Source organism: Rutilus rutilus (assembly GCF_951802725.1).
Source record: "Rutilus rutilus genome assembly, chromosome: 1".
Classification (NCBI taxonomy): Eukaryota; Metazoa; Chordata; class Actinopteri; order Cypriniformes; family Leuciscidae; genus Rutilus; species Rutilus rutilus.
The window spans coordinates 38755831-38779118 of record NC_140209.1 but is presented as its reverse complement, the minus strand read 5'-3'; the positions used below and the strand labels follow the sequence as shown (position 1 = coordinate 38779118).

The 23288-nt window shown below is 37.0% G+C and overlaps 1 protein-coding gene across 25 annotated transcripts in view; it reads right to left on the bottom strand.

Moving 5' to 3' along the window:
- srcin1a (SRC kinase signaling inhibitor 1a) overlaps positions 1-23288 on the bottom strand; it is a 132570-nt gene that overhangs the window by 34394 nt on the left and 74888 nt on the right. For 12 of the 25 annotated variants that reach the window (XM_084406595.1, XM_084406577.1, XM_084406582.1 and 9 more), the window contains 5 exons: positions 15833-15859; positions 15176-15232; positions 8184-8379; positions 4697-4989; positions 176-987 (listed from right to left, as the gene is read on the bottom strand). In XM_084406595.1, coding sequence (XP_084262721.1) covers positions 176-987; positions 4697-4989; positions 8184-8379; positions 15176-15232; positions 15833-15859 — 1385 coding nt within the window. Of the gene's footprint in view, positions 1-175; positions 988-4696; positions 4990-8183; positions 8380-15175; positions 15233-15832; positions 15860-17288; positions 17333-20824; positions 21474-23288 lie in introns of those variants that run through there. The other 13 variants (XM_084406584.1, XM_084406587.1, XM_084406596.1 and 10 more) reach the window with 6 other exon arrangements.

Here is a 23288-nt window from a genome sequence, read left to right as displayed (position 1 = left end):
TTGGGGATATTTAATTTGATTTTATCAATCAATAAATTCCACTAGAAACAAACCTTGTTGTATTATTTTAATTTAATACTGTGAAGCTGCTTTGATACAATCTGTATTGTGAAAAGCGCTATACAAATATACTTGACTTGACTTGACTTGACATCCATACATTTCCAGTGCTTACCGTGCGTCCGTCTCGCCCCCAGACAACTGCGACCCAAATCCAGGTCCCTTACTCCCATCTCCTAGGGGTTCAGAACTGGAGCTGGGTCTGGACTTCGGACTCTCTACAAACACAGAAGAGGAAGCGGAGTCCTTGCGGAAGGTCGTTCTCACAGGTGACCCTCGGCTTGGAGATCCGGTGAACGAATCCCTGTCACGCAGCTGCACATCGGGAATCTTCTGCGGGGAGGAGGGCGGCAAACGAAAGCCCATGCCAAGCGTAGAGCTGCCATATGTATCAGAGTACAGAGAACCTCCAGGTTTATACAGGCTGTCCTCTAGGTCGCTTTGCAGCGCTGCGGCTGAGTACGTACTGAGAGACCGAACTGAACCTCTGCGGTACAGCCCTCCAGACACAGGGAAGCCGAAGGGGTCAGCGATGGTGGCCAGGGACTGAGTAGAAGCGATACTAAGACGACCCTCGTGCATCAAGCTGTAGGGATCAGCATAAAGACCTTCATTCTTCAGGAGGACCATATTTTTGCCAGACATCTCCTCGTCAGGTTTGACATCACGGCGCTCCAGGATGGCTGAGGAGGAGGCGGTTAGGCCTTGAGCCTGTCCGTGAGAGGGAGAAGGGTGGTGGGAGTGAGACTGATGCTGGGAGCCCTGGGGGTGAGGGTGACCCGGGCCAGCGAAAGACGGGGGACGACCTCCGCTGTAGGAGAGACGGGATCGGGAAGGGGAGCCGGAGGAGGGTGAGGCAGTGGAGGAAGGAAGAGTGTTGAGGCGACGGGTAGGTGACGAGTCCCTGGATGTGTAAACCATCTCTCTCTAAAACAAGACAGAGAAAAAAAAAAAAAGCATTTTATGAATACATCACCCTGAGTAACTTAATATGAATCCAAGTTCTAGGAGAGGGAAAAGACTGAATACATGAACATAGAAATTATGTAGGGAAGTCATTCCATTTTAAGTTACATTATGACGAGGAAGTGACATCATTTGTGTTTTCAGGGCAGCCAAGTTCATCAACTGTCCAGTTCTACTCTTGATTTAACATTTAGAATTTGTTTGTCATACTTGACAAGACCTGTCAAGCATAACACGTTTATTTAACTTTTTCTAAAAGTGTTTGCTTTCTACTATTTATAAGAGCAGAATGATTTAACATATTCATTTGTATTCATTAACATTCAGATTGCAGAATAAAATCTATTGGCACTTATAGATATTATTTGTCTGATAGAATGGTTCAAATCCTACAGACATTTACTGTAAAAACCACCTTTCAAAAATTGAAAAGGCATCAATGTCATAGACTGACTATGTTACACTCATAGTTAGAAGTGTTAAAGAGATGTGGATATCTGCCAAAAATCATTTAAACGTGAAAATGTGGTGCTGACAAATTAAATGTCTCAAAGCAAAAGCAATCCTCTGAGGTTTAGCACGAAACCAAGAGCGGAGCTCTAGACTCATTGCCCCATTCTCTAGTTCTCTCTCACTCTTTCTTTTCATCGGTCTGTAATTCAACTCCGGGGAGCTCCATTCACCCTATTCACTCCTTTCACCCAGCCTAGCTAAAGCTACTGGCATAACATTGGATTACATGACACTGTATTCAGATTTCACCACCACTTCTGAGTGAGCGCATATATTTTACTAAGCTACAATAAGCAGAAGAAGAGCTTTTAAACTCTCCATTCACAAACACCAGGAAACCCACACTCATCTATTAGATCCCTTTTTTCTGCCAGGCTGCATCTCAGTACCTTTTCTTTTCACCTCTCATTTCCAAATCCTGCATATCATTTCATAACTTCTATATCTGCTTGTTACTTTACTTGCATTTACACCACAGCTTGTTTTGTTTTATCTTAAGGCACTCATCCATCTTTTCTTTATATACTTTGCTTCTTTTCCCCTCTTCCCATCTCTGTTCCCTTTTGTTCTCATACTCTGAGAGTAGTCAAACGTATTGAAGCATTACAGGGGTATAGCTTGTTAGCCTGCATACACAGACACATTGAAGTAAATGCAAGCAACTACTGTACACACTCCAGGGAGCAGGTCACATGTTCTGTCCAGAGTTCTGCTGTATATTTTATCCCCCTACACTAACTCTATCCCTAAATCTAGGGGTATGTGCCATTATACACATTGTGTCCTCATAAACCATAAGAACACGCGCACACAAAAACAGCGAAGGGCTGTATGGTTTCAACTCGAATAGTAATTTTAATCAATTCTAAGTAGTCAAAAGGCGAGCAAGAAGGTGGTTGGCCGCACATTGGATTCGGTACAGACTACAGAAGTCTATCAAAACGTTTTTTTATTTTTTTTTTTGGATTGCAAACTGCAAAAAGTGCAAAGTGAATTAAAAACAAATGAACAGGAGCAAAGGTTTCAGCACATTGCTATTTTCAGTGCTCGTAGTAGTCAAAAGGCACAATGAACTTGTCACTGCAGTTTGCCAATTTGGAATCATTTTTATTTATTTAAAAAAATAAAAAGCAGCAAACTAACCTAAAAAACTAGGGGTTTAATTTTAAAGTTATCGTGCCTCTTTACAGGCAGTACACTAAAATCTTTCCAAGAAATTTCCAACCAGTATAACATACCGCAATCCAATTTTTTAAAATACCTTCAGCTGCGTCATTTCATAAAATCCTTGTTTGATAAGGGTAAATTGAGATTTGAACTTGCTGCCATAGAGCAAATTGTAACGAGCAGTTTTTCCAAGGGGTTAATATCCAAAATATACAAAGCTCTATCTTACTCATGTACATCTTCTTTTGAGAGTTTAAAGAATGTGTGGGAAAAAGATTTAGGTCACGAAATTGAAGATACAGATTGGTCTGAAATATGTAACAATTTGTACTCTAAATGTACTTCATTGGGTATTCATGAACTCAATTATAAATTCATTAACAGAGTTTATCTCACACCTTTACGTCTGAAAAAGATTTACAAAAACTCCTCTGATCTTTGTTTTAACTGTAAAAAATGCAAAGGAACATTCCTTCACTGTTTTTGGTATTGCGACAAAATCATTTCTTTTTGGAAGAAAGTACATCATTTTCTACAAAGGCTTTTTAAGTTAAAATTGTGTTTTTCTCTGGAATTTTATTTATTATATGGAGGAGTAGAGAAGGCGTTGGACTTCCACACCAAACACTTGTTTCTAATTTTGGTTTATCTGGCAAAGAAATGCATACTTTTATTGTGGTCATCTCCTCAGGTACCATCTTTTAAAATGTGGTTGTCTCAAGCATGTACATTATTTCCTCTCGAGAAACTCACCTATGATATACATCAAAAGTCAGATGATTTTTGGCTGTTATGGACACCTTTTTGGTGCTACATTAATAATTTCTCTTGACTCTCTATTTTATGGCGCATATTTAGTCCCTAGCCCGATTATGTTAATTTGTTTACTTGTTTGTATATTTCCCATTATTTCTTACTGTATAAGCTGAGACTGTATTTGTATGTGCATGTGTATTAAAATAACCGATGTTTAATAAAAAAATAAAAATAAACAAAAACTAGGGGTTTTCATACTGGGGTCCTAGGGTTATAGAAGGTCAGTTATTTTAGGACTAGAAAAACTAACATGTTTACTTAAAATATTAATTACGTTACATTTATTCATTTTTAACACACTCAAACTGATATTATTACTTTTTTAATCAGAATTACTTTATCCTACAGACTGACGACTTGTATAAAAAAAATGTGCAGAAAGTGATTCATTTCCAGATAATACATTTTCAAACATTTTAATAATAAAAAAACCATATATATATATATATATAATTAAAAAACGAAAACTTGAGGGGAAAAAACATTTCATTTTAGAAACATGTTGTCTTTATTATTCTACTTTCCCAACCCTCATGAATAAAAACAGAATAAAAAAGAAAAAACAAAAGAACAGAATAAACACACTCAGACATGATTGTGCACTCATACACCCCCACAAACAGAAAATAAGCAGAAATATTTGCACACATTAACAGACTCATGTCTAATGTCAGCTGAGAGTGAGCTTGACGGCCTCAGAGAGTATGACATGGTAAAGACGACTCGCACCAGAGAAGAAAAAAATGAACATTTGATCAACAGAGTGACGCAACATGATTGCATTTCAAAGTCAAGCCACATCAAACTCCTGTGGTAGCACAGCCAGCTCACAAAGTGAAACCAACTCCCAAGTGATAATTCAAAAACCTCAGAGTTCAAGAACATCCAAATCTGAAAGACGTCACTCAATGGATCAAACACCGGGTACATCCCTTTAAAATACTTAACACGCAAAGAGGACTGCGACGTCAATTTTAAAGTTAGGTTTGTCTCTGATTTTGACGCACACTGGGATCTACATCCATAACCTTGTAGTTTCTTATTTTGACTTGGAAAAGAAAACATTCTTTAAATATGGGTCATGCTCTGTGCCTTATTTTACCCAGAAGCCCATGCTGGGCCAATGTAAGATGTTCAACAAACTGAATCATTGAATACGGTAGAAATATCTCACCCTGAGGTCTCCGTTGGCCAGATGTGCCGCAGGATAGGAGGCATAGATGGGCTCTTTGCGATAGATTTTAATGATACTGCGGTCCTGTATGTCTCTCACGTCCTCCAGCTCGTAGAAGACGTTCCTGGCTTCATCTTTGATCAAGATGGCCGTGTTCGGGGACTTCAGCATTCCTGCTGTCAGCTTCTGAGGGAACATGTGCACGATGAGCGCGTGCAATGTCTCTAAACTGTTGAGCTCATGAGTGATGTGAACACGCCTGGTCTCATCTCCGAACTGCAGGAAGAGGACACCTTAGGAGAGAGAAGGAGAAGCGGTAAAAAGAAAGTCAGGAAAGAACACCATGATTAAGATATGTATTTGAATTACATATAAAATCTCCATCCATTTGGATTACACAGTTTTAACATAAACTAATAAACTGGATGTGATGCATATTTGTAAGTCATACATAAATAAAAAGGGTAAGAAATAGGTGAGATTTCTTGAACAGTACTAATAAACTGAAAATCTATTTTGTCAAATCTAATACATATTTGAATATGGCTTGTTGCACAACTAACCATATTTCAACCATGTTCATACTGAATAAATGGAATTGTCATGCTGATTCTAAGCAATTTGAAAGAATGCATTTTGATCATTTGAGCATCACATTAAGTTTATTAGTTTATGTTAAACTGTGTTAAAACATCCTAATGGATGGACATTTTATAGGCAATTCAAAAACATACGTTTTAAATGTGCGCTTAAATATTTTTTGAGTGCACTCTAAACCACTGTGACAGAGTCTCATGTTTACGGCTGCTGAACTTCTCCTGCAGACATTTTGTCATCAGTTTCTGTCAGTTTATCTCGGCACACTTCACCTAACGGGGCAGCAGGCGATTCTAAACTTCCTGCTGATGGGACAATAATCTCTCTGCGGGGAACAGTTCAAACCGAATCACTTTCAGCAAATATTGTGCGCTCGCTGCTAACACACACACACACACAGAGTGAAAGTTCAAGACTAAGAGATATTTCACACTATGGAAACCAAAGCTAAAAAACAAACTGCTGAAGGTCAGTTAATGTGAATGCATTGTACTGCTGTAATTAACACACTGCTATTAACTATCAAAAAGTAGAAAACATTTTCACATTATCTAATTGCAGAACAGCGAAATGTCATCTTCAGCCGAAAGCAAATCAGTACCGTGGGCTGATTTACATGAATCATCCAAACAAAGTGATTCAATAGAATGAATCAGACTTTCCATCGCAATTCATGTAAAACACGAGAATTGTGTCATCTCACTTGACTGTAAAGCTGCATACACAGTACAATGTGACATTAAAACAGTGACGTAGCACTTTGAAAAACAGCTTGTCATTTAAAAAGCTACAGTATTTTATAGCTGAACTGAGAAAACACTTGTGAAAAAATGTTACTTTTAGCTAGTTACTCCCCAACAGGGATAATGAGTGAGATACAAGCAATGGTCTACAAACTTTCATTTATTTGATTTTTGCATTTGATTCATTTTTTTCCTTGAGTTATTTACAAGGAAATGTTTATCACAATAAATACATATTTGGATTAATGTGCACATTTTAACAAAGCTTCTTGCTTCTCAGTTGCACCCTGAAATAGTCTCTCGAAAGGCTAAAATGGTTTTCTGTGATTTATATTTGTTATATAGTAATATTTAGTTACAGCAAGTTGTATAGTGGTTTGGATGAATAAGAGGGACTAGTGAAGTTGTTTATTATTTATGGGCTATGTGTATCTTTACATGACAGAGGAAATTATGTAGCCAAGTATAAAACCCATGTATAAAACTCTAGTTCAGCCACTGCTTATGCTCACCAAGGCTGCATTTATTTGATCAAAATACAGTAAAACAATCAAATCGTGAAATATTAATACAATTTAAAAGAACTGCTTTCTATTTGAATATATATTTAAAATGTAACTTATTTCTGTGATGCAAAGCTACATTTTCAGCATCGTTAATCCAGTCTTCAGTGTAATATGATCCTTCAGATATTCTAATTCTGAATATTCTAATATGATGATCTGGTGCTCAAGAAACATTTCTTATTATTATCAATGTTGTAAGCAGTTGTGCTGATTAATAGTTTTTGTTGATTCTGTGATAGATTTTTTACATTATATACACATCTTTAAAGTCAATTTTGATCAATTTAGCATCCTTGCCAAATAAAAGTATGAATTTCTTAAAGAAAAAGAAAAAGCTTGCTGAACTGAAACCAGGATGCATTTCTCCAGTATTCTTTGATAAATAGAAAATTAAAAAGAACAGCATTTATTTCAAATAGAAATCTTTTGTAACATCATAAAATCTTTACTGTCACTTTTGATCAGTTTAATGCAACTTCACTGCGGAAAAATCCAGCATTAACCAGCATGAATTCCATGCTGTACCAGGCTGGTTACCCATACACAAAAGAAATATATTTGAAATATATTTATATTTTGGAATATATGCAAATATTTGAAATTGGCCCAATAAATATATTTCACACTTAACATCATATATTTTTGTTATATTTCAGAATATATTTCAATGTATTTGGAATATATGCCACATATATTTTGACACTTTTGGGGACCCATACAGAAAAAAATACACTGAAATATATTCTGAAATATGACAAAAATATATGATGTTAAGTGTGAAATATATTTATTGGGCCAATTTCAAATATTTGCATATATTCCAAAATATATACTGAAAATATATTTCAAATATATTTCTTTTGTGTATGGGTAATGCTGGTTGGTGCTGGTTTAGTGCTGGTTGGTGCTGGTTTAGTGCTGGTTTATGCTGGTTTAGTGCTGGTTGGTGCTGGTTTAGTGCTGGTTGGTGCTGGTTGGTGCTGGTTTAGTGCTGGTTTATGCTGGTTTAGTGCTGGTTGGTGCTGGTTTAGTGCTGGTTTATGCTGGTTGGTGCTGGTTTAGTGCTGGTTTAGCTGGCGGACCAACATAGTTATGCTATTCTCAAGCAAAACAGAGCTGGTGAAGCTGGTCTTGCAGGGTTGAGTGTGAGCAGGCCAGCTGTCTGTATACAAGCAGTGTTTTTGGGGACAAGCATTGTTTTTGCTTGCATATTTCTATATGTAACATATTAATGATGTAACATTAATGAATAAAAATATAATATTAGAACATATGATTTATTGTAATATATAATTATAATTAAATTGCGGTCTATGGAGGGGTCATTTGTTCAACAGGGTTTGCTTAGTAATAGTATTAATTAAAAAACAAAAAAATCTTACTTTTGAACGATAGTGTAGTTCGGACTCAAATCTGCATAACCATTGGAGAACATGTTAGCCGTGACAGCACCACAGCCCTGTCACTAGTAAAGTTGCTACTTATTCTTGTGTGTATGTGGGGATTAGTGATTCAGTCTTTTGATAGTAATTTACTGTAAACGGTCGATTGATACTCAGATAAAGTGTGTGTATATGTTACCTGGAGAACGGAGTTTATTCTGGCTTGCAGAGCGGGAAAGGGGGAGGCTCTGGCGGAAACGGTTCATGCGGTTGAAGCCCAGCGGCATGTCGGCCTCTGACATGGTCTCCAGAGACTCGGCAGATGCGAAGGACAGTTTAGACGCCTGGTCTGCCAAACCTGACTGAGTGGACTGGGAGTGACGTGGACTACGACTCTAAATGACAGAGAGAGAGAGAGAGATTTTCAGCATTTTAAACGGCATGACGTAAAAGACAAACATTACTTACTCACAAGGAGAAACCAAGAGCAAATTCCTCCAACCAGAGTAAATTGCACCTAAACGTGTCAAGTTTCTACAAAACAAATCTCACAGAACATATTATCACTGCTCCAAAGTGAGAAAGCAAAGCAGATAATGTGTGCCTGATTCTCTGTGTGTGTAATGATGGGAAAAACAGAAATACATTGAAAGGAAAAATGACTCACAGGACAAACAAATCTCTGTGGATATATCTCAACAAACAGACTGAGACGCTAACAATTACACAGAACAAACCTGTCTGCCTCACTATAGCATATACAGTAACTGTAAATCGCACACCTGTTGACTTCTTGTCAAACGTTTCAGTGTTTCAGTATTGTTTGTTTTGCAGTATTTAATGAAGAGGGTTCACACAACCGCATCGTAGTGTGTTTCACAAGCCCAGAGACACCTGTAATGAGCTCCCAGGATGCACTGGGTAAAGACTGGCAAGCTGGTTTGTAGAGCAGGACACATCCACAGAGCAACATCACCATACATTCTCCTCTGTGCTGTGAAAAATCCCTCTTAATTGGTATTTTTGTCTTGTTTTTCAGTCAAAACAGCCAAACATCTTTAAAGCAAGATAAGTTTACTTGATAAACACATTTGTGTAGCATATATTATTTTCTGTGAATAAACACAACCATTCAAAAGTTTGGGTTGGTAAGAGTTTTTTATGTTTTGGAAAGGAGTCTCAGTAGAGGAGCCATAGGTGTCCATGGTGGCACTGTGACTGGACCCCTTTGAATTTAATTCGCTATACTGGCAGTTTGATGCTGATTGAAATTTGTTCTCACCTTTTGTTGAACGAGGCATTTATTCTGACATGCGTCGGCATGACACACTGTCAATGTATATTAATTGTGAATATTAAGAGAAAACTCGTGGTTATCACTTCTACCTCTAATCAGCCATCATAGGATTCATTCATGCTATTTTTGATGCTAGGTTACACGCTAATTTTCTTTCATGGTCTATGGACCACCTTATGTAGCCTCGGCCACCCCATGTTTAAAGCTCTAGTTCTGCCACTGCTTATACTCGCCAAGGCTGCATTTATTTGATCAAAAATACAGTAAAACAGTCATATTGTGAAACATTATTACAATTGAAATAACCTTCTATTTTTAAATGTAATTTATCCCTGTTATGTCAAAGCTGAATTTTCAGCATCCTTACTCCAGTCTTCAGTGTCACATGATCCTTCAGAAATCATTCTAATATGATGATTTGATGCAAGAAACATTTCTGATTATCAATGTTGAAAAGTTTTTGTGAAAACAATGATACATTTTTCAGGATTGTCTGGTGAATAAGAACAGCGTTTATTTGAAAATTGATGAAGGTTTTTACTGTCAGTTTTTATCCTTTTAATTCATCCTTGCTGAATGAAACAATGTATAAATCTTACTGACCCAAACTTTTAAACAGTACATTTTTAATTATAGTTAAACTTATTGGGAAGTATTTTTCTTGTTTTAAGCATAAATCAAACAACATTTAGAAAGGGTTAAGTTTAAAACAAATAACAGAGTGTGTTGTTTACACACAGGGTACAAGCGCTCTCTCTCTCTCTCTCACACACACACACACACACACACACACACACACACACACACACACACACACACACACACACACACACACACACACACACACATAAATGGTGAGGCACAGCGGCCGTGGCATGGTTGTCCTCTTGCAAACGGTGTCTGAGCACAAAGGGCTAGAACTGAGCTGATGGATGACCCCCCAGTGTGACTATAATGGGGTAATTTGTCCACAACAGTGAGCAGTCCGGGTGCTACACATACAACAAACGCACATACGTACATCTACAAAATAAGAGGATGTTTATCTACACAAAGAGACATACTGCCAAATTTGCCATAGCTATTCTATGCTAAGCAAAAATGCTATAAATAGAACTAACCTGCACCTGCTATCAGGTTTGACTGCACAGTATGAGGAATTTTGTAAAAAGAATCACTGTAAGATAAAAAAATATATATATATACATTTTATGGCAAAGATGGGTAAATATAGAGCAGAGGCAAAGGAATGAAGGGGTAGATTGCTGCAGGTAAAAGCACAAACAGACCTAAAGGTGTAAACTGCTTATAATTACCATACAGATTTAATACATTTGAGCTTTTCTATGTACTTTGATCAATTCTGACTCTTGGAAAACAAAATGCAAACCCTCCATTGTTTTGGTGTGGTTACAAACCCAGACTGCAGGGAGAAAACACACCACGTTGCTCTAAACAAACTATGAGTGAAAACACCCTTAAGACCATCCATGTAATCAAGATCTCCCTCGCTCTCTTGCGCTAATGTGCTTTCAAATGGCTTTTTGTCAAATGCAATAAACACACAAGCTCTCGCTTTCATTTCAAATTTGTTTTTCCGTCAATAAACGTGTCAGCTTGTGTGTCATATTACCTTCCTAAAGTGCTGTATTTTCTGAATTAAACAGAATCAGGGATCCCTGTAGGATTCTCGGCAATAAATCTCTACCTTCATCGCAGACACGCGCACTTCTGTTCTGTTACAACAGCGGGGAGGAGGACGACCCCGTGCCAAAATTCATCTGACTACAAAATTAAATGAAGGTAACAGAATCTGACAGGACTGTAGCATGAACTGCATACGTTTACAGTAAATACACATAAACCTATAGGAAATCCACGACAACAAAAGAAGCAGTGATACTGAATGCAACATGAGAATGAATAGCCTACATGTGTATGAAATCACTTAGTTATCCGCTCATTCAATAGTGTTCAGAGAGATGTGCATACTGGAACATTTTAATACACAAATATTATTCTTAGATAGTTCAGGGGTCATGATCAAATTCTCCGCTTGTGTTTAATTCACCTGTTCACTTGTTTTATAATCCTAGTAAGGTGTGATAGTGGTAAACAGATGTGGCTTGCTGGATTTATTATTTTATTTCTATTATGATTATTTGGCTATATTATATTATATTATATTATATTATATTATATTATATTATATTATATTATATTATATTATATTATATTAAAATAAATGTGGAATAGGTTGGTGAAGGGATGTTGGATTAATGAGGTAAGCAGACAGGTATTATTGTAATATGACTGACAGGATTAGATTAACAAAATTAACTTCCAAAAATGTAGTATAAGTACTGTAACTTAAGATGTGTATCCTAAAATTCCTTAGGAGAAATTAAAATACACAAATAAGACAATTGCTGAAATACAGTAGAAGCAGAGTGCAGTAAAAATGAACATGGCTATCATAGTCCACATCAAGTATTTGATGCAAAAATTAGCTCATTTTGAAATCTGTATTCTAACACAGAGATTACTAATATAAAAAAAATGCAATCTGAGAAATATGGACACTCCAGCAAAAGTATCCATTAGTTCTCCGTTTAATTTAATTGTCATCTAGTAACAATTAAGATATTACAGAAACCTCTTTTGTGTGTGTGAAAAAAGAAAGAGAACGAGAGAGGCATATTTTCTTTTCCATAATTGGAAGTGTGTAAATTGCAGATAAGTTGATGGGAGACATAGTATATAATATAATGCATAATGTGCACAATTTTATTAACTATTACAAAGAGACAGGCAGATGAAGAAAAGCAATGATAGAGAGAGTGAGAAAGAAAGAAAGAAAATAATTGCTCTAGAGAATAATCTTCCTCTCTCTCCTGCTATTGTTAGACGCAGGCTGAAGGCATAGCAGAAATTGCTCCGGAAAATTGTAGTAGATTGCTGTCCTATTCTGTCCTATGCTGAGAGAAGCAGAGAAAGCAGGGAAATGGTAAGCTGGTAGGTGGTCATAAAATGGCGGCATTCTCCGCAGTTATCGTTGGGGACTAATAGCGATGACGATGGCTGAAATGATAAGAGGAAGAGACGGAAAGAGGAGGAGGAAAATGGATTAGTTCAGCACACCTTTACTAGATAGATTTTTTACATTATATACACATCTTTAAAGTCACTTTTGATCAATTTAGCATCCTTGCCAAATAAAAGTATGAAATTCTTAATGAAAAAGAAAAGCTGAACTGAAACCAGGATGTATTTTTCCAGTATTCTTTGATAAATAGAAAATTCAAAAGAACGGTATTTATTTCGAATAGAAATCTTTTGTAACATTATAAAATCTTTATTGTCACTTTTGATCAGTTTAATGCAACTTCACTGCGGAAAAATCCAGCATTAATTAACATGAATTTTATGATTACTTGAACTCACTCAACATGGCAATCTGCTATTTGCAGACTATTTGTGGAGAAGCTATTTTAAATTGCAACTAGGCTGTAGTTCGCCATGTCACATTACTTTAGTTATCCTTTGGAAAATAAATAAGTTAATTACATTGAATCTACATAAATAAACATTATTATTTCTTCAATTCACTGCAGTTTCCACTTGAAATGACCACTAGTGGCAGTAAGACACCAACAACTTTTATTCCTTTTCACACTAATTATGATTACAGGGGAAGATTATCGATTATTAAAGACTTATTTTCCTTGCAAAATACTATGTTATGACCCTTAAAACATTTTAACTATAGAGCATGATTTGTCTACTACATATATTTTACATTTTGGTAATTGCATCACACAACCAACTTTATAAGTATGGCTTTTCTGATATAGTAAACTTGAGATACGAGTCCCATGAAACACGAGTCACAAAAAAAAAGCTCAAAGACCTGTAGAAGCAAGCTGATATTGCATGGTTGCTTCAGAAAATGCATTTTTATCGCACATTTGCTTTAGTTAACACTATCGATTAGGTTTAGGGTAGGGTTTAGCTTATTTCTGAACTGCCATGGTACGTACAAGAACAAACATAATAAAATGTTTCATTCACGTTCATCTGTTTCAGATAAAACTAAATGCGCTTTTTGCGCCACTCACTAGACATTTCACTTTAAAAATGTTGCGAAACGTGCAAGAAGCAACATAATACCACTTTGCAGAAATGTTGTCACACGTACGGTTTTCCAATGAGCCTGGGTTGTATCTGAGATTTATTTAACCTAATAACCTAATCATACGTCGGCATCGATAGCCTCATGGGCAGCGTGCTGACATATGGCGCCGTTGTGCTTCGGGCGACCCGAGTTCGAATCCCGACTCGTGGACCTTTCCCGATCCCGTCCCCCGTCTCTCTCCCACCTCGCTTCCTGTATACTCTATACTATCCTATCACAATAAAGGCAAAAATCACCAAAAAAAAAAAATCGTAAAAAAAAATAAATAAATAAAAATAACCTAATAAATACAAATCACTGTGATAAGCAGCAGAATTTAGCAAAACATTTCACACACAAAAATGTTACACGTCACACGTTATATTGGAATCCAGTGAATCAATTGCGAATCCTCACAAATTGATTCACTAATGAATCAGACTTCCAAGAGCTACCTGAAAAATGGTAATTACTTGAAAAGCTAGACTAAATGGAATACAACTGATTGTCAAGCTACTGAATGTTTATCTTCGTAGCACCTCAGCTTGAACTTAGCTACTCCCCAACACTGTCAACGACAAGCTTTGGGCCCTCTCTTCACTGTTAACATATCACTAGCTCCAACGATTTAAACCATAGTAAAGAACAAGGCAGCGAGAATGAGAGAGGAACCAAATCGACAAACCACGACTCTGACAGTAATTTGCAGAGAGGCTAATTTTATATGGCGTAACCAGCCAGGGGAGATGTTGGGGGTCTGTTTAGGGCTCAGCATCAGCACCTAAAGGAAAACATGTTCTGAAAGCATCTGACAATCCATCTTACCATGACAAGAACAAGCAAATGAGACCTAGAATAGAACAGGACATCAGGAGAGGGGAGGAGAGGAGAGGAGAGGAGAGGAGAGGAGAGGAGAGGAGAGGAGAGGAGAGGAGAGGAGAGGAGAGGAGAGGAGAGGAGAGGAGAGGAGAGGAGAGGAGAGGAGAGGAGAGGAGTATACTGTATACTGTACATGTCCGAGTATACATAACCTCCTCGAGTATCTGGGTATCCCAAAGGCCACAACCAAAATTTTCTCCTGACTTTTCTCACAGAAAGCCCACAATTCCTGAGGACACTAATAAAACAGTAAATGTTAAGATTAAGTGTTGGATAAACGAGAGTTTGAGGTGTATAATGTTGTGGAGGGTCAGGTCAGAGGGAGTCCATTAGTCTAGAATGAGAGAAACAAAAAATATGATTCACAAACCCTGACTGAGACACACAACACGCAGACAGACTCAGGCATGAAAACACAGCTAGACCTGTTTAGTCCCAAATCAATGTTGATATGCACTCAAACATGCTGTTTGCATGTTATAGTAGCTGGATTTTTCATGATATCAGTAAAATTCCCCAAAAAATTAACGCTAGACATAGGTAATGAGTGTCTGTCTATTGACATGAGGAGTGTAACACAAGTAATAAGAATGAACGGAATCAGGAGGATCCGATTACCGAGTCTCACTCTAATGACACGTTTATCGCAGCCTGAGGCCATTTCCTGTATCCTTGTACAATTACACACACCCATCTCTAATCACATAACATATAATAGAAATTTCATCCCTGTTAGAATAAATATCTTTCATAATATATATAATACAGGTTTAACAACAAGGGATTTGATGGAGTGAGTAAGTATATATGTCTGTTTCTGAACCAACATCAGCGTACTCACTGTTGTGGCTTCCTGATGATTTTTTCCTAGAGTCTTGTGCCATGGGTTTTTAAGATGCTGTGACAACAAAGAAGTTCAGTTTTTAAACACATCTGTAGAGACCCATGTGTTTGTTCTATTAAGCTGACTTCAGCTGCAAGGCTTAATAGTTTGATGGGAAGGTATGTAAGAAAATGGATGCAAGTAAAAGAGAGATAGATGGAGATAGAAAGAAAGAACAGGGCAATGAGATTTAGAAGATAAAAGCCAGTGAAGCAGATCATCACAAATCAGCCTCAGACCCGCATGACCCACAGATCAATGACCTTGAATTATCTCACTTTTGGCTACAATTTTGTCCTTATTGTACAGCTAAATAGGCTCTCTCACACACACACACACACACAGAGAACTGATACAAGTAAGCCCAAGAAAGTAGGCAATTAGATACTTACTCGTCTTAACGTAATCAAATAAACTAAAATATTTAATAAATAAACACTCAAAGTGAGATGTATAGAATTCAGTGTGGGCCTACAACAGACGTCGAATCACATGTACAATACAAGAACACAATATACAGTGTACATGTACAAGAACATATAAGAACACATAAACACATATTACAAGAACAGAGCTTTTGTGACAGGAACACACAGAAGTAGTCAAAGCACTGACCTTAAAGCTCCAATAGTTTGGCTGTTGCTATGGAAAGGAGAAACGAGAGAGTGTTACTTAGACATTTATCTCTGTGTGTGGTGACACCTTATACACAGTCACAATCTCCAACCATGTGACATCTTTTGTGATAAAAGAATGTGAAGGAAGATATGAACAGAGAGAGGGCACATCCCAGTAAGGATATTTGAATATATATATATATATATATATATATAACATTCACTTCAACTCACTCTAAATAATATTATTTTATTTTAATGTTACTCTTTTATTTATGCCAAATTTCATATTTTCATTAAACATTTTTAATGTTTTTGAATGAAGTCTCTTATGCTCATCATGGCTGCATTTATTTGATCAGAAATGCAGTAAAAACAGTAATATTGTGAAACATCATAACAATTTAAAATAATTGTTTTCTATATGAATATATTTAAAAATGACTGTATCCCAGTGATGGGATAATATGATGATTTGAGTCTTTGATGAATCGAAAGATCAAAAGCACTTGTAACATTATAAATGTCTTTACCGTCACCTTTGATTAATTTCACGTGTCCTTGCTGAATAAAAGTACAAATTTCTTTATAACAAAAAATACCCCAAACTTTTGAATGGTAGTATACTGTATTATGTAGTATTAACCAGAGTTTTCACAGAACATATGCAGCTTCAAATGCAGCTCTGCAGATTAAAGATGGCATTAAAGCACATGGTGACACAGTGACACATAATTCCTCTAGTCTGGTCGTCATATGGAGCTGTTCTGAATGGGCTGGACCCTATAAATGAGCCTGCATGAAGGTATTTTGAGGTTTTCTCTCATCTGTCCATCAGCTGTCCTGGCCTGAATGACAAACTGACTGGATTTCCGCAAATGAGAAAAAAAATTAATTAAAAAGATCCCCTGTGTGTCTGTGCTTGGCCTGCTGCCCAGACCTATCAATCATACCGAAAACGGTCAGCTGTCTGCAGCTTTCACCTATCTCTCCCATTTCATCTGTGAACTTCACTTTTACAGAAAGTCAGAGATGTCACCAGCTAAATCCATTTCTTAACTTTCTCTGTAACTCGTTTGGTTACATTGTTAGAAGACAAATTATAGAAACTTTTACAAGATATATAAGAGGTCCCATATATTCTTTGAATAAAACTCAGACTGCCGGTTATTTGATGAACCCTACCCTAATCGATCAAGACCTTTCAATATTTGTCTAGAGTCTAGACTACATCGTCAGCTGATTAAAAGGGTGTGTGTGTGCAAACATACATTTGGAGAAGAAAACATAATTGAAAAGCGTGAAGCTTATAACATCAGCTAAATATTTCCTTCTACACAAGGCTAAAAATATGTTGAACAAACTCCCTTGAAGCAGGATGTTGATGTCTACGGTGTATATAGCACATATAGCAGTAGTTCAGCATTAAAATAATATTCTGTGTATTCATTCACCTGCTTTCAACTTTGTGCAGTTCATCCTGGTTCTGAGCACTGCCCTAGGGATCAGCAATATGAAAAATATATGCAGCATGAAGCACTACAGCCAACCTGTTTTCATAAATTGACAAACACACAAACACCCAGAAGCTGAGGTTAAGGCACCAGCATACACACATTGCATCAGAGTCTCTTCAAAAAGGAAATACCTGACACACACACACAGGTTTTAAACATGGGTTTTCATGTTTTATGGGGACTTTCCATAGACATAATGATTTTTATACTGTACAAACTGTATATTCTATCCCCTTACACTAACCCTAAAACTACCTAAATATAGTATATATTTCAGTGTTGGTCAGTGTATCTGTGCTGCTGATCTCTGGGAAACCAACCAACCCTTCTCAGATGATCCTGTGTTTCTTCTGTTATGGAGCAGGTCTAACTGGTTTCTTTGTCTGGACTGCTTTAATGATTGATTCAGCATGCTCCTCCAGACATAATTGGCCAGATAGAAGGGCAGGGCCTCACCTGCGGGGCCTGATTCTGGGTTACCTGATGTCAGGTACTACTGAGCGGCAGATGGACCTGCATTGCTGCCAGAAGGTGTTCTGGTACTGAACTTCAGCCTAAGCCATTTGTGCAGTTGATGGTCAATCCAGGGGGATAAACTGTACTTTGAAACAGCTTGATATTTAAGAGCCTGCCCATTGATGTAATATTAAATATTCCCCAGCAGCATTTTCAAACCAAAGCACTCTTAATATTACGTGGGACATGATTGTCTCAAACATAAAATGAACGACAGTGTAGCCAGTCTATACGACACTTTCAACACACACTCAAAAACATTCATTTAAATCTAAATTAAATGCACATTAAGTAATCTCGTGTTTAAGATTTATTGGACGATAAAACAATGGACCTTAAAATGACACCTATATCAGCAAAGATACAACGCAAATGCTTTTGGGGATCAAAAAAGTAATATTTCTTTATCTTTAAACCCAACTCATAAAATCCAACTGTATTTCAATGCTTTAAAAGTTAATAATGATTCGTTTCTTTATGAATCTTTTCCTTTTTGAAGGGGGGTTAGAAAATTTTCTTCAAACAGTGAATCTACAGTAAATAGACATTCAACATTATTGCAATTTTATTTGACTGATGTATTTTAGAATTTAACTATCTTCACTCTCTTTTCATTTTTTGAGTTCTGTAGTTGTAAAAAATGCCATATTTTTAGATAAAATACAAAAATAAATGAGACTTATTCTCAAATTTGTAGTAGTATTTACAAAAAGCAAAGTAAACACAATTACTATATATATATATATATATATATATATATATAACATTTATTATTTATATTATATCATACATAATATTATTTATTATATATTTATTTATGAAGCACTTTTGAGGACGTCTCTAAAATGAGATTTGTCAGCTTTAGCTAACTCCTAGCAAAATGTTTCAGGAAAATTGTCTGAAAAGTATGGCTAGGTTATAAACACACACACACACACACACACACACACACACACACACGCCTCCATGGCCATTTCAATTTGTGCTGTGGTCTCCGGCCAAACCACAGAGGAAGTGAAAAATTCACAGCAATGAAAAGTCTCCTAAATCATTTCAATGTGACAGCCCTAAATTTCTCTCTTTGACATAGCTTTTGATAAATAACTGAAATAACACAACTATAAACACCATCATATTGGATCATAATTGAGGGGCGCTTCAGCGTCTTATGGATTTATGCACTGCAAGGTTCCGGTGAGCTGTGGCTTGGTGATGTTATTTTCCCCTAACAAGCAGAATTCCATGGAGCAGTATGAGGCCCGCGTCCTCAGTTGCTAAGAAACAACTCTAAATGGGGGATAATTGGCTGTCTAAGCTGTGGCTGCTTTTGCCAGCGGAAAATCAACAGCATACTTAAGGGTTAAAGCTGTAGATAATACAGGTGCAGCTGAAAGGAAACGTTTAAAGGGATACTCCACTTTAAAATGAAAATTCTGTCATCATATATTCACCCTCATGTTGTTTCAATCCTTTATGAATTTCTTTCTTCTGCTGAACAGAAAGGAAGATATTTAGAAGAATGTCAGTAACCAGACAGTTTCTGGTCTCATTGACTTCCATAGTAGGAAAAAAACATACTATGGAAGTCAATGAGACCAGAAACTGTCTGGTTACTGACATTCTTCTAAATATCTTCCTTTCTGTTCAGCAGAAGAAAGAAATTCATAAAGGATTGAAACAACATGAGGGTGAGTATATGATGACAGAATTTTCATTTTAAAGTGGAGTATCCCTTTAAAAAAGGGACGAATCATGTACAACAGATTTTTTTCCAGAACGTGAAGCTTCCCTACATCACACAGACTGGTACTAGCATTAGTTTCAGACGGACAACACTAACTACAGCAATAAAAGAGGGTTTAAATAATTCAAATCACTTATGGAAGCAGTCAAAAATGCTAATCTGCTCTAAAACAAGTGTTTCTTTGCCACTTACGTAAAATAACGGTCTAACTTTCTCAAGATTTGCCTGACATCAACATGCAGAGACATCACATAGGCACAATCCAAGGTACATTAATTCAGTTATTCAACTAACATAACTGGAAATTCTGCTTGTTTCTTATGGGATTTAAATTTGGAAGTAAATTTTATAACAATATTGTGCCTTTTTATCAACATATGCACTGACGCACTAGCTTAAAGAGTCATTTATGTTGTCACAAAATCAGAGACCCTCAATACAAATGGTCACAAGAAACGCATCAGCACTGAACTGCTTTGGTACATGGAAGTTAACCTATCAGAGGTTATTTACATAACCCAACCCAACATTCTTAAAGGTACAGTAACAAGAAAAGCTAAACTGTTTGCTGTTAAATGCTAAGAGGGTTAAATGGTATTGAAATACAAATTATCACTGTTTTTTTTTTTTTTTGTGCAACAATCCTTGACATTATTCAGAGGGAAAAATAAAATACTTCAAAAGTGCATTAGAACATGTCCCCTTTAAATCCACCCCCTGCATGCATCTGAAATGTGATGGCATTTGTTTGCAAGTCAAATGCCCCCATGTGCACATATACATCAGCAGTACAACCCAATGCAAAAACACATCCTCATGTGCACTAAACACAGCAATCAGGCCTGAATACTAGTTGCATCTGATCCTGTGACCAGCATTAAGTCTCAATCTCTCAGAAACATGTGTCAGCCCAGCAAGACTACAGGAGCTGTACACCACCTGACCTGCATGCAAAACAGCTCTTACCTTCCCTCTCACATGAACACACATGCACGGCACGCACGCATACAAATACATGCATTCACACATGTTCCCTCTCCCTGACATGCACATTCACTCACACATACACTCACACTAGTCACACACACATACACTCACACTAGTCACGCACATATGCAAAAATCAAACCCAGTTAGTGTCCATCTGCATGCAGTCACCACGTCAACCAATCTCGCAATAACCAAACAAATTAAGTCGTCAGGTCGAATCTCACCTGCACCTGCATGCATGTACGCTAGTGAGTGTGCGTCCTCCCTACACACACACGCACATGCACACTATCTAGATGCCTTCAGTCTTAGCAGCTGGCTGTCAGGTGTGCAGAAAACTCATTCTCTTATTCCTGCCCTCTCTCTCTGTCTCCAGCACATGCGACGGCAGGTTCTTTATTTAATTCATTACAGCATCAACTGGCTACTGGCTGCTGCTTTAACTCTTCCGTGCTAGAGTCTCTGGAAAAGGCTGGCAGAGGGTAATTAACTCTCCTCCTGCCGGTTTACACACCGTTGCACTCATCTGTCGGCTCTTTCCCTCTCTTCTTCTCCTCCTCTTCCCCTCCCCCTTTCCATTATTCCACACAGGCTGCAGATAGGCAAATAAATAGGGAGGAATTCCTGTGATGCGTCTTCCTTCAAGGTTGAGGATATTCCCTTCCCCTTTTTCTTCACTCTGTTTTTTGTTGTTGCCTCTCTCTCTCTCTCTCTCTCTCTCGCTCACACACACACACTCTCTTCATTCCTTGTTCTCTCGCTTTCTCATTCTCTCCAGTCTGACCTTTGCAATATGATATCACCAGTTTCCATACAAGGATGTGTTGCCTTGGCAACTATGGACTCCACCTGTCTCTCACCCAACCTCCCTGTCTGTCTCTCTCTCTCTCTCTCTCTCTCTCTCTCATATTTGATCCTATCATCTCACACACTCACCGGGCATTAGTGTCACACACAGGTATATACTGTGATGAGAATCGGATACATGAGGATGAAAGAGCTGTAAAATAGGTGATAAAAAGACAAAGAGAGACTTTTGAAACAGCCCTGCTGAAAAGACTAGCTTTCCATGTTTATGCTGGTTTGGTGCTAGTTTAGATAGTGGACTACCATAGCCATGTTGTTTGCCAACAAAACATGCTGGTCAACCAGCTGATCAAGCTAGTTAAATGGATAGTTTGTTTCAAACCTTCATGAATTGCAGTGTAACAGAAGGGTTGTGCTGTTCGCTATAGTCAATAAGGGTGGCTTTCAAGCGTCAAGTATCGATTTCAATTTCAGTCATGTAGTAGTTTCAGTTTCATGTAGTAGTCAGTCATGCAGTAGTTTTATGATCCCTTAGAATTGTAAAATATAGATACGAAATATAGATGCTTTTGCATCTTTTTTGGATGTCAGTCATTGTAACTGCATGGAAGAGAGCAACATTTAAACTAGTGGTCAACAGAAATATGAAGTGTTCAGAGCCAGACTTTTATTTTGGCAACATCTGGACTTTCATTTTGAAAGCTCGAAGAACGTTCTCATTCTCCATCTTCATTAGTTTAATGACTTTGTTCTGTCTAATAAATTATTAGACATATAAAAAAGAAATTAAACAGTATATAAAAAAGTATTATAGGGTTTGCCTTTCTATTTTTAGTAATAATATTTTCTAATTTATTACATTCAGCAAATACACTTTTATATAATTTCAACTTATAAATATTAATTCCATGAACAGTGTTGGTTACAGTATTTATTTTCTTTGTAGTTATGTTTTTAACAACAACAAAAATACTATAATAATAATTTTTTTTTTCATATAAATATGAACGTTTATTCATTTTCAAATTATTTGTACTTTTAATTGTAAATAATAAACTTAATTGTAGCATGTTTTATTCTTTAAAATAAATAACGTAATGTATATAGGCTTTACATTCTACCATTCTGCTCTCTGAATAACATGAGAGTAAGTAAATAATGTGAGAATTTTCATTTTTGGGCTAACTATCCCTTAAAAATCGGTTAAGAAGCCTGGCAGGGACACCGTTATACAAGCAACCACAGCACAGTATATGCTGGTGACCAGAACTGCAGGTCAAAGAAAAAAAAAAAAGAACAAGAAAAAAGACTTGCACAGTAAATAATTTTCTATATAGAAGATATCTAGATGGAGAGATAAAGGGCTGATGAGTATAATTAGAAGACTGAAGCAATAAAGCCTCTTTTTCAACACTCATCCCTCTAAAAATATCAGCGCAGGCGGATTTTGACAGACTTGAGTGTAAATGTGTCTGTTACCTGCGTGTCTCTCTCTCTCTTTTCAAGCACACAGCTGATTGGCTGATACTGGTTTGATGCAGTGACATCATCCATATTTGAATTCAACATTACGTCACCCTCCTCCATAAGAACCAGTTGTTCCACTCACAGAGTGACTGCTGTTTCGCTGGCATACAACTGTCTATTTTCTATGGAGAGTACAAAATGTTTCAATGACAAGCTGTGTGAAAGCTGGGGGCATATATTTAGTCTATGCCACTAGTGACTGAAGTGTTTATATGTATACGTCTATGTCTCCTTCAGAAGACCTCTTAGATAGGTAGATTTCAAAACCCTGCGTTGTGCATCTTGTGTGTGTGAAAGTGTATCCATGCATGCTTAATGTAATTTACACAAGCAGCACATGGTCCTGAATCAACA